The sequence below is a fragment of the Tripterygium wilfordii genome, chromosome 8 (assembly GCF_013401445.1).
Source record: "Tripterygium wilfordii isolate XIE 37 chromosome 8, ASM1340144v1, whole genome shotgun sequence".
NCBI lineage: Eukaryota > Viridiplantae > Streptophyta > Magnoliopsida > Celastrales > Celastraceae > Tripterygium > Tripterygium wilfordii.
The window spans coordinates 10,274,376-10,285,012 of NC_052239.1; the positions used below are offsets into that span (position 1 = coordinate 10,274,376).

The window sequence follows — 10,637 nt, forward strand, 5'->3', positions numbered from 1 at the left end:
GCCATCATAGTACACAAGCTAATTAGTTCGAGTTCCTGCTGCTGCTGCTATCTCAACATAAAGCTCATTTCATGAATGCACAAGCTTCTGTAATAATAAGCTTTCAAAATTTTATTATGACAACTTGAACAAATGTTTTTACACTTTTGGGAGAGACTCGAACTCGAGATACAACACATGAGTGTCATCTAAACTACTCGTGCACTATTCGTGATTCTCGAACAAATGTTTATGCTTTACAGTACCTGTATTACAGTTTACAACAGTTTGTGAGCAGGGTTAAGCTAATGCCTAATGAGGTCAATTTCGTCTTAAAACATAGTTTACAGTTGGTAATGAGAGTAATGGGGATAAATGAAAGAAGAAATTCTCTGCTGAATGCTGGATGGCGTTTATGAAACACCAACACAACCGGCACGGGAACTGCCTTCCTCACTCAAACCCTAAAATGAAAACATCTTTAGTTAGAATTTGATCTCTTATTGTTAACTAGTTTCAAATACCTGCAAAAGGCTCAATTTCGAGCGAAGTCGGAAAATTAGATGGACCATTACTAGCCATTTGAACATAATTAGAAGATACAATAATCACCTATTGAAAATCATTTCACCAGACTAATATCAAGAAAAATGGACATTTTCTCAAGGAAAACAATGAAAGAAGAAGCTTACCCCTTGAGCAAAGAGTGCTCATGGATGATATTTGTGCGAACCCCCTCCAATTATGAAAAGCTTATGCCTACTCCAGAGTAAGTGCAGGTCCATGATTGTATATACATACAACAATAATACCCGCTACAAAGTCAAAAAGGAGAGAGAAAAATGGTTAAGAGATTAATATAACAGGGGAGCATATATATATATATATATCATTCACAGTTCTCAAAACTCAACCAACCTGTTATGACTACAAATCAATATTCCGCTGTCTATATATATTTCTATGTAACCTCTTCCTTATTGTCTCTATAAATCACAAAGAAAAGGATTTAAGCTGGATACAACAACCTGCACAAATACAGAGAAATCAAGATTGATATCAAAATAAGACGAAGAGAAACAGAAGCAAAAGGATCGATAGAAGACTCGGTGTGGAGAAGAAGTTACTAGATAGTGAGAGTAGAATGGAAGCCAACCTGAGACTGCCGTCCAGTATGTTTTCCTGACACAAAGGGACAAAAGAATGTTAACTGGTGGTTTTCCCCTCCAAAAGTATCATTGAAAAATGTCCCAAAGATGGCAACCTACGTATCTGAACTTTTAACACAACACGTTTCACCTGGTTTTCTATGCACATTTACGTCTTCAACCAGTCTCCAGCTTGACTATAAATCTGACTATTTGTACAAAGCACAATATTATTTCTCCAGAAACCTTATGAACACCCAGTACCAATGTTGTTATGGGTTCAGTAATTGTCGTCCTCTCTCATGTCACAAAGGAAGCAGAAACCACGGAAAATGCTGAAAATTCGGATTTATCCTGTACTGCACATAGGTACAAAACTCGTCGAGTTGTGCAAAAGAATTTCTAACAGAAGTGGTGCAGCAGAAAAAACTCAGCTCAGTCTTCTTTTCTCCTCAGAGTCTTCATACCCAAGAATACACCAAAAAAAAATCAAAATTTTCTTCCTAAGGATAACAGAATTCCCACAAACACTGGGACTTTTATCAGCTGATGGCCTCCACTGCAAGTCGTACCAGATGTAGTAATCCCTCTACATCTCGAAAGTTAAAATCAAGAGCCCTTTTAATCGAACAAATAACCTCTTTGTATTGACTTCCTGCCAAGTTTACATTCGCAGCTTCAAAAGCAATCTGTGATTTTCTAGTGGCTTCCATGGCACAAATTGCATCCTGAGCCTGCAAGTCAACCCATTTAGTAAACTACTGGGCATGTATAAATCACATGGAGAGCCATAGATGTGATTAACACAAGTTTAATACAGCTCAACATGCCATTAGAAACATGTTTTGCAGAAATATAATGAAAATCTAAGTTTAATTTTAACCATCAACATCCTTCACCAAAGGACAGCCTTGGATTTATAGCCAAGACCACACAACAGATTTACCTGCTTGACATGTACATGCATGATGGTCGGCAATGAGTGATACAGGTTTACAATGTATGCATGTAGCAAGTTGCAAACACAATGTGTCACGTCAGAGGCATATTATAGGGAAAATTGAAATATGTCAGTATATCCTACAGTCTGCGTTGTCTTACAGTCTATGTTGTCATAGTTGTGCTGGGAGCTAAATTCCTTTCTGATAGAATTTCTGAAGCAGGACAGCATACAAGAAATAACATAAAGAAGTTTGCAAAGGAAAATAAATTAACTTACAAAATCAAGCAAGTTTGCAAAATGTGAACGGTTTTGAGCAGCAATGACAGGATTTCCAGCACCTTGAGGAGGGCTAACACCTTTGGGTAAGGGAACCTTATCCACTGTTGGCTGGTTCAAGTTATCAATGTCCGACGCAGAAGATGAAGGTGACTCACCTAATGAAATGTTAAAAAGAAGATCATGTCAATATCCAGAACACAGATAAATTCTCATTTGTTATTAGCACTACCAGAACAACAAGCATAATATCCAGAGCAAGACAACTGCTAAAAGACTAAAAGAAATTGTAAGCGTTCCGTGTTTTCTGAGTGTGGAGTGCATCTCCTACTCATTATTAGGCTTTGAACCTCAAAAAATATGCAAGAGTAGATGCAATTTGCCAATTATTCACCTTTAAGCAGAAGCCCAAGTCCCAGTTTGGGTTAACACACTAGACAGGATAAGGAAGTAACAGGCAAAGTTCAACAATAAGTATATAATCATAATTCCAAATCATAAATTATTCTAGATAACTGGCGAACCTATTTGTAGAGCTGTCTGCAACTCTCGCCGATCTTTGTTTGCGCTGGCACGTTTGGAATAAATTACCCTAAAGTATGCAACCTCCATGCATTTGTATGCCAGAGCAGCATTAGCCATGTGTTTGCATTTTTCATATTCACGTGCACAAAATCTGAAATGCAGATGGTATAAGAAAGTTTTAGTGAGAACAAACTAAAAGATCAGTAGAGCTGAAAAAAAAATACTCAATCTGATCAAAAGACATGAAATCACCCACGGTGGAAGCAAAAGGGGGAAAAAGAAAAGAAAGAAAAAAAGATGGGCATATTAATCTTGGTAGCACTTATTATTTCTGGATTTAAAATTCGTGTCCTAAAGTACAAAGCCAAAAGCATGGAGGAATTGAACACCACTGATACCTCTGTTGTATCAAACTCACTAGAATGTCACTTGTTCCACAAAAGGCCTCCGTAAACAGTTAAGTAAATACAATTGTATAACGGCAAGAACAGGATAAACACCATCAATTCCTTACTTTATTATGAAAGTCACACGAACTAAAAGTGATTCCCAGATTGAAAAAATGACCTAACTATGCCATTGCTTCAACATGAACTTTCATAGACAATCAGCGAGTTTAAACATAAAGCATCAAACTTCTCCAGAGAAAATGCAATGCATCACCAATATACCAAAAACTTATTTTTCTCAGTGAAATAAATCCAACTAGAATGTCAAAATGAACTGATGTATCTTGACTTACTCGAAGAGTTTCGCAGTGCTACCATAAAAATGCATAGACTGACTCTCTCCATGCCTGCTTTCACCACCACTACATTCTAATAGAGAGGCACCCTGAAGAAACTTTAGGGCTGCCTGAAAGTACAGCCCTGTACCCTCTTCACTGGACCCAGAATTCTGCAACAGAGAAATCTATTTAAGAGTTGGGGCACATAGACAAGCAAGAAGATAGACTAACATTCAGTAACAACCTTGAGGCGATCTGCCATGTGCTTTAAATTTTTAGCCTCTTTGATAAGGTTGGCTGCGGCATGACTGGAGGAATCCCTTCGAACTGGACTTGGGGCATCAGTATCCCCAACCTTGTGCCCATTTGTAGTGGAATGTCTTGGGATAATCTGCTGAAACCTACTCTGATGATCAGGATTTCTCACCTGAGTGGGGGCCTTCAATGCATTTTCCCCTTCATAGGCTTCTAATGGCAAATTGTTTGCTCCGTTTCCATTTTGGGACCCAGAATCTGCAGCGGATAATCCAGATATCGTCCCATTTTGAGCTCGTTCAGAGGGTTCTGCTGATAGTGACTTCTCTCGACCAGAGACTGTCTCCACTTTATCAGCTTCATGAGACTGGATCCTCTTTGAAGATCTTTCTCCATTGCAGTTTTGCAGCAGACACTGCTTTGGTGTAGAAGTTTGATCCTGGCTGCGAATCGCATCTAATTTGATGTCTGCAGCATCATTTCCACCGAAATTTAAGTGACTCTCTCTTTCACCACTCTCACTTAACGATTTTCCAGAAGAGTCTTTACCAAGATATCTGTCTCCACTTTCATCAAAGTCTACCGCGAACTTATCCTGAGGTTTGGTTTTATGCCTGGGTTTTACTTTAGAGGAAGTTTGATGATCTTGCAATGCATCATTTGGACCAGCGAGCTTGAAATTGATTACCTCAAACTTGGAATTAGAATTCTGGTTCTTATCCTTAGAATGCAAAGACGAACCCTTTCCAGACTTCCTAGGGTCAGATCCATTAGCACAATAATTATTTTCATTCCGTCTTTCCTCATCAAGGTCTTGGTCCAAAGTTGTTGGTTTACTGTGATATCGGGAATTTTGGTCTATCTGATTAGCATCACCATTGGTGAAGTGGTGGTTTGCAATATCAGAAGAGGGTGCAGTATGTGCTTCATCTTTAACACCAGATAAGTGACCGAAGCCCTTGTCCGGAAAATCAAGCGCAAAGGACTCATGAGAACCATGATGCGCCATTTCAGAACGTTTCTCCTTCCCTATTTTCCCTAATCGATTACCCTCACCTCCATTTTCACCATCTAAGCGTCTTCTTGGATTACTTACACCAAAATGATCAGCTTTGCAAGAGTCATCTTTCACCGTAAGACACTTTTTTGCTGACATGAACTTCTCTGGATTCTTAACTCTCATTGGAGAAGATGAAACTGATTCCACAGGTGAGCCCTTTGCTTCATGGAAGCTGGCTTTGCTTTTAGTGGAAACAGAAACCTTAGAAGAGCTTGAAGTAGCAGCTGCAGAAGGCTGTATGCATCCAGAATCCCTTTTCAAAGAATCTATACCTTGCTGGCTCTTTGTGTGACTGGCCTTTTTGTCTGTTCTACCATTGGCATTACTTGCAATAGACTGTTTTTCCTCAGACTTGGATACACGAACCTTCTTTGCCTTCCTATTGTCATTCTCACTGTACACTTCCTTGGCATAAAGTCTGTCGTCCTGGAGACGATGCCCTGTATTAGAAATAGACCCTGGATAAATCTCAGAATCCTGATTTTCCTTCCTTCTCTTCTTTTTCACCGTGATGTCTCTAGCTTCACTATTTTCCACACGCATGGACCCATTATCCAAGGATGCAACAACTTGGTCTTTTGGTTGTTTGACAGAAAAGAGTAGCCTGCCCTTTTTATCACGTTTCAAGTCCTTAGAGGAAGAGCATTCATTGTATCTAGGCCAATCCTTCCCAGATGAAACAATGAGTGAACCACTGCCTGAACTATGGACCAGCTTCCCCCCACCCTTACTGTGATCAGACATCCAACCCTTACCATGATCAGACATCCCATCTTCATCTGTACAATGCAAACTCTCGGTCCTGATTTTCTTTGATGCTGTTAAACCATTATGATCGGAGTCTCTTTTGCTTTTTAACTTAGAACCCTTGGTAATACCTGTGTACACGTTTTACCAAAGATGTGAATAACATAGTTTAATATAAGGGAGTTTCACAAGCACAACTAAAGTCTGCTTTAATGCAATACCTCCAGTAGAGTTGTTCTCATGTACTTTGTGCTTTTCTATTTGCTTATGTTTATGCCTCTCCGAAGCGAACTCACTTTGCCTGCTTAGCTGCGGAAAATAAGGTTCGCTTACCCCAGGAGACGGATTATTATCATTTAAGCTTCCATTTCTGACAGATGTCTGCACGTTCTTCTTTACAGAATTTGAGGACTGAAAGGGACCAGCTTTATCTGCTGCATTTGATATTTCTTTTGGACCATGCTGCTTCTTGCCACCAGCAGCAGCCATGGTATGCATACCAAATCTCAAGTCATTTTGATTGGGGTTCAGAGCATCAGCAAATATACCTTCCAATACAGCCCCACCAGGATGACTTCGAACATTTTTTTGAGTATCTAAAGCAGGGACTTGGTAGGGTGCCATGACGGCATTTGTTGTTTCGTTCTCGCTGAAACTACATCGGTTCATCCCAGGCCTAACAAAAATTAAGATAAATCAAACTTCAGGCATTGAGAGGGAGCCGAAGCGGGAGGGGGAGAGAGAAAAAGACCGGGGGGGGGGAGCATTTTGATATGGATCTTTTCAACAATATGCCAAACTACTAACTTGGTTGGGAGGTTTCAGCATGATATGGATTACTAAAAAGTCTGAAATGCAAAATTTTAATGGGAATAACTTACAGCCAGTCAAGCATGCTACACACCCACTTCTCAGGTAGGTCATTAGGATTTTTACCAACTGGAAGAAGCCGCCATTTCTGACATTTGTCACAACAGACCCAATTATCCTCAGAAGCAGCTGCTGCAGAAGCCCCATCACAAAAAGGTCCATTTCCAGGGCGAGAATGGACTTTCGAAGTTGCTTGAGGATGATATGCTTCTGATGTAGATGCCTTATCCATTTTCTTACCACTTGACCTCTCTTTTAAAGCATTGCTACGGAAATATGTGCTTTTATCAGCGACCATAGAATCCCTCAGCCTTTCTTCGCCAAGCATTTCCAGTGAACTTAATTGTTTTTCTTCCTTTTCTAATTCTAACATGTCACCAAAAATCTCTCTATAGGTATCTTCAGCCTTTTCAGTAGTTTTTGGTAGCTTTGAATCTTCATATTCATTTTTAGTTGCAAAACCATCATCAGAGCCCTTATTTTTTGGCACCAAAGAAAAGCTAACCCTAGATCTTTCTTTTGACGCATCTGCATCGAGGATATTATGGCTTTTGCTCGCCTTCACATTCTTTTTTCCCCCAGAGGATGGTTGCTCCTTGTCAGGAGGTAGCATAATTTCTTCCCCCTGGGAAACAATTTTTTGATAGGCCTTTTTCTTGGGAAGATCGGTAAGGTCCACATTCCCTCCCTTGAGAAAATTTGAGTCAGTCTTGACAGAGTTGTGTGGTTTTCCTCCTTCCAGGTCCTTCCTTGGGTAGCCGGAACCTTTGTCAAGACAACTAACAATTCTGTCTTCTCGAACTTTCAGAACTGGATCAGACTTTGAATTCCCAAACAAGTCATCCTCTTGGGCGAAAATTGGCCCCGAAGGTTCATCTTTTGTGCAATCAGAGGAGACCTTTTCCCTCATCATACCCTTGCAAGCAACTTTGGACATATCAGACAACCTACCCATGACTGTTGCTGAGCCACCAACTGCTACATGTGAATTAAACAGGAGTGGAAGCTTTAAGGTACTAGAAACAAGCTCCTCACGAGCCAATGTGTCAAGGTCTGCCTTATTTCTTGACAAAGCACCAATGCCATTCTGAGCATCTCCACTACTGCCAGTCTTAAGTTCTGTTTCTGCACAAAAATCGTATTTCTCTATTGATCTTGTTTTCTTCTCTCCTAACACTTTCCCATCACCCCGCGAAGAATGAGCAGCGTTCAGTTTAGTCTTGGAACCATTTGGACCAACCATTCGAACAGTCATGGATCCACTGTATTTTGGCACCTTTTCATTTTCTTTCAAGTGCATTAGAGCATCAGGAAGTGGTGATAATAATAAACCTCCAAGCACCGGAAAGGAAGTCATGATCTGATCATGCAATGAAATCAACTCCAATTAGTTTATGCACAATAGAAAAAAGAAACAATAAAATATTCAAACTGTTCATAAGCAATTCACCTGTATGATACTTGTCGGAGATTCAAAAGGTGCCTCAAGATGTTCATGAGATGTTCCTTCACTTTCTGAAGGACTCTCACCAAACGATGAAGATGGTGACCCATCAAGGCCAAGACCACTGTATATTTCAGTATTCTTTCCTGTCGACAATTTATCAGAACCCATTCTGATTCGGACCTTCAGTTTTTTCTTATCTGAAGAATTAGAAGATTTCCTGTTTGCAGATTCATGTGCAGCGGTAAAACTTTCGGAACAATGAGTGGGTGGGCATACGTCTTGATTAAACATATCATTAATGGAGGAAGCCTTCAGTGAAGGCAATGACGAGCCATTATGAGAAGCAGATACAATGCTCAATGACTGAGTCATAGTTGATAATGCTGTGGAGTCACAATGGACACCCTGTACAAAACTTTCAATGAGTGGTTGACGAAACCATTTTTACCAAATCACCCAATATCTTATCAAAGGTTTTTCCGTTATATTCAATGGGTGTATTAATATGTTGTAGATATTCAACGGGTGTATTAATATGTTCTATTCTACAAATACGTACCGCTTGATGCAAGCTGTTTGGTGAAATAGATGGATTGTAGGTCTGAACTTTTGGTGGAGTCCTAGGACGAGACCAAACAGGAGACCGCTGATAAGAAGGTAGAAATGAACCATAGCCACCAAATTTTGCCCCTGTAGGCATGTAACATTCCATAATTAACAGTCTAATCAGTTTATATGAATTCATTGTGGCTCTTTGAGCTTGCTACAACCACGCCGAAAAAAATTCCCTTACCCAAATTCTCAGCAGAAACTCCACCTTCAAAATCTTTCTGAAAGTGTCCCAAAACATCTTGAATTTTTTCATCCTTCAAGGTAGTAACTATATTAAAAACGAGTAAAAGTACTTGTACAAATAGATGAAGTTATACCATGGAAGAACTTAGGGCTTAGAATCACCGAATGGGGTACATCTTACTCGTAACATTACTACAAGTGAATGGATAATCTTGAGTTCCACATTTCAGATTCAGAAACTAAAACTTTTTTAAGACTCTCCCATTATCAAATGTAGGGAGAACTAACTGGGAACACTGTTTCTGCAGTGGCACCCAAGGGTTTCAAAGACCTCTAGATGCTCCACGTTACCGTGCAGGACCAATTAGGACATATAGATATTTCCCCTGCGGGGAAAGAAAGTAGTTCTTCGCATTGATTGAAAATTTCTATAAATGATTACAGCTTCCAAAATCAGCCGAAGGAAAACAAATTTTCCATAATTTGGCGGCTATCACAAACGATGTCGACACTTTTACAGCAAAATAATTCCTGCTAAAAGCTGATGTAGTTGTTTTAGTTGCTTTAACAAATCATAAGTTCCTTCTAAGACCCAAAAAAACCTAGAAGGCATTTCATCAAACATAACCGACAGTCCCCGAAAGATTAAAGCTTAAAAACTCAAACAATCTCAGTGGCTTGGATTGGATCTAAAAGCGACCTAAACAAAGTCAACAACAACAAAATTTCGCACTTCCAAATAAAAATTCCACCGCAAGCTAGAAAATGGAACTTATCTAAAGCAAGAAACAACAAAAACAGACATTCTTACAATGTAAGAGAGATCAATATCAGGGTCCATGCTGGTATTATAATCGTCGTCGTCGTTGTTGTTATTGTAGGAGCAAGCCTCTCCTTCTTCAAGCTCAGACTCCTCCATATCTCTCTTAACACCACCACCAAACTCTAATTCTATGCCCTCCCTCGCATTCTGAGGTCCCAAAGAGATCATAGAGAAAAAAGCCCAAAATTCAAACAAAAAAATCGACACAAGTTCCTTCACAAACCCGAAACTCTACATGACCCATTTCAAAACAATAAAAACCCACCAAAATATTCCTTCGAAATTATCAAAATACAACAGGATCAAAGAAAACAAAATCAGTTAACACCGACCAGAAACACAGATTCCGAAGATAAAAGCGTTTGAACCCAACGATGATCTTTGATTAAAATCACCAGATGTTTCGAAAACAAAAGTATTGATGATTGACGGATAAACTTTCGTGCGATCTCTAGAGCTGGAATCAATTACGAGACAAGGGTCTGTCTCTCTGGTTTTTTCGGGTGAACACAGCAGCCGCCTTTATTTTTATTTTAATACATTTTTCGTTATTAGTCATTTTACTCCTATAACATGTTCTCTCTTTGAAGCAAATGTATGTATATCTGATTATCTGTATGTATTATATATTATCTGATCAGATAAATTTTAGAGATTTATAATTTGGCCCCTATAGTTTGTACTTTTACTAAATATTGCTTTTCTTTTATAAAAAGTTTTAAAAACAAACTTTTATTTATCTTCTTTATTTGAGTAATTCTAAAATCCAATAGTTTGTAAGACCTTACAGAGTTAAGTACCAGCATCTGTACATTGTTTAATACATTGTTAGATGGTACATCATAGAATACAAATAGTGTATACTTCAACAATCAATTATTATGGTATAAAGTTACATGTGTGCAAACGAGATGTCACAGATTCAATACACATTCAATTCTTGAAAACATTCTCTCTCCACATTATGTGCTAGGAAGGAAAAACGCGATGGTAAATACTGCAAAATTGTCTAGATTCATAGCACACACCCCAGAAATAGGTG

The 10,637-nt window shown here is 39.0% G+C and overlaps 1 protein-coding gene across 2 annotated transcripts; it reads right to left on the reverse strand.

The window, feature by feature from the left end:
- Positions 1 to 85: 85 nt before the first annotated feature.
- On the reverse strand, positions 86 to 10,150 carry LOC120003821 (cysteine-tryptophan domain-containing zinc finger protein 3-like). 2 transcript variants are annotated; one of them, XM_038852930.1, is made up of 15 exons: positions 9,584 to 10,150; positions 8,771 to 8,843; positions 8,537 to 8,667; positions 7,981 to 8,382; positions 6,542 to 7,890; positions 5,882 to 6,336; positions 3,843 to 5,791; positions 3,614 to 3,768; positions 2,871 to 3,022; positions 2,347 to 2,504; positions 1,279 to 1,861; positions 1,136 to 1,161; positions 898 to 1,007; positions 672 to 794; positions 86 to 443 (listed from the first exon to the last, which is right to left on the reverse strand). In XM_038852930.1, the coding sequence occupies exons 1-11, from the start codon at positions 9,761 to 9,763 to the stop codon at positions 1,670 to 1,672; spliced, it is 5,196 nt and encodes a 1,731-aa protein (XP_038708858.1). In that variant the 5' UTR covers positions 9,764 to 10,150; the 3' UTR covers positions 86 to 443; positions 672 to 794; positions 898 to 1,007; positions 1,136 to 1,161; positions 1,279 to 1,669. The 2 variants fall into 2 exon arrangements, with proteins under 2 accessions (XP_038708858.1, XP_038708857.1); XM_038852929.1 differs by having other exon boundaries at positions 1,136 to 1,861.
- Between the last annotated feature and the right edge of the window lie 487 nt (positions 10,151 to 10,637).

Excerpts from the sequence above, each read along its gene's own strand:
- LOC120003821 (XM_038852930.1), bottom strand. The coding sequence starts at position 9,763 with ATGATCTCTTTGGGACCTCAGAATGCGAGGGAGGGCATAGAATTAGAG. Across the intron at positions 7,891-7,980 it reads CTCCGACAAGTATCATACAG|ATCATGACTTCCTTTCCGGT; the intron begins GTGAATTGCTTA and ends TTGCATGATCAG. Across the intron at positions 2,505-2,870 it reads GCAGACAGCTCTACAAATAG|GTGAGTCACCTTCATCTTCT; the intron begins GTTCGCCAGTTA and ends ACATTTCATTAG.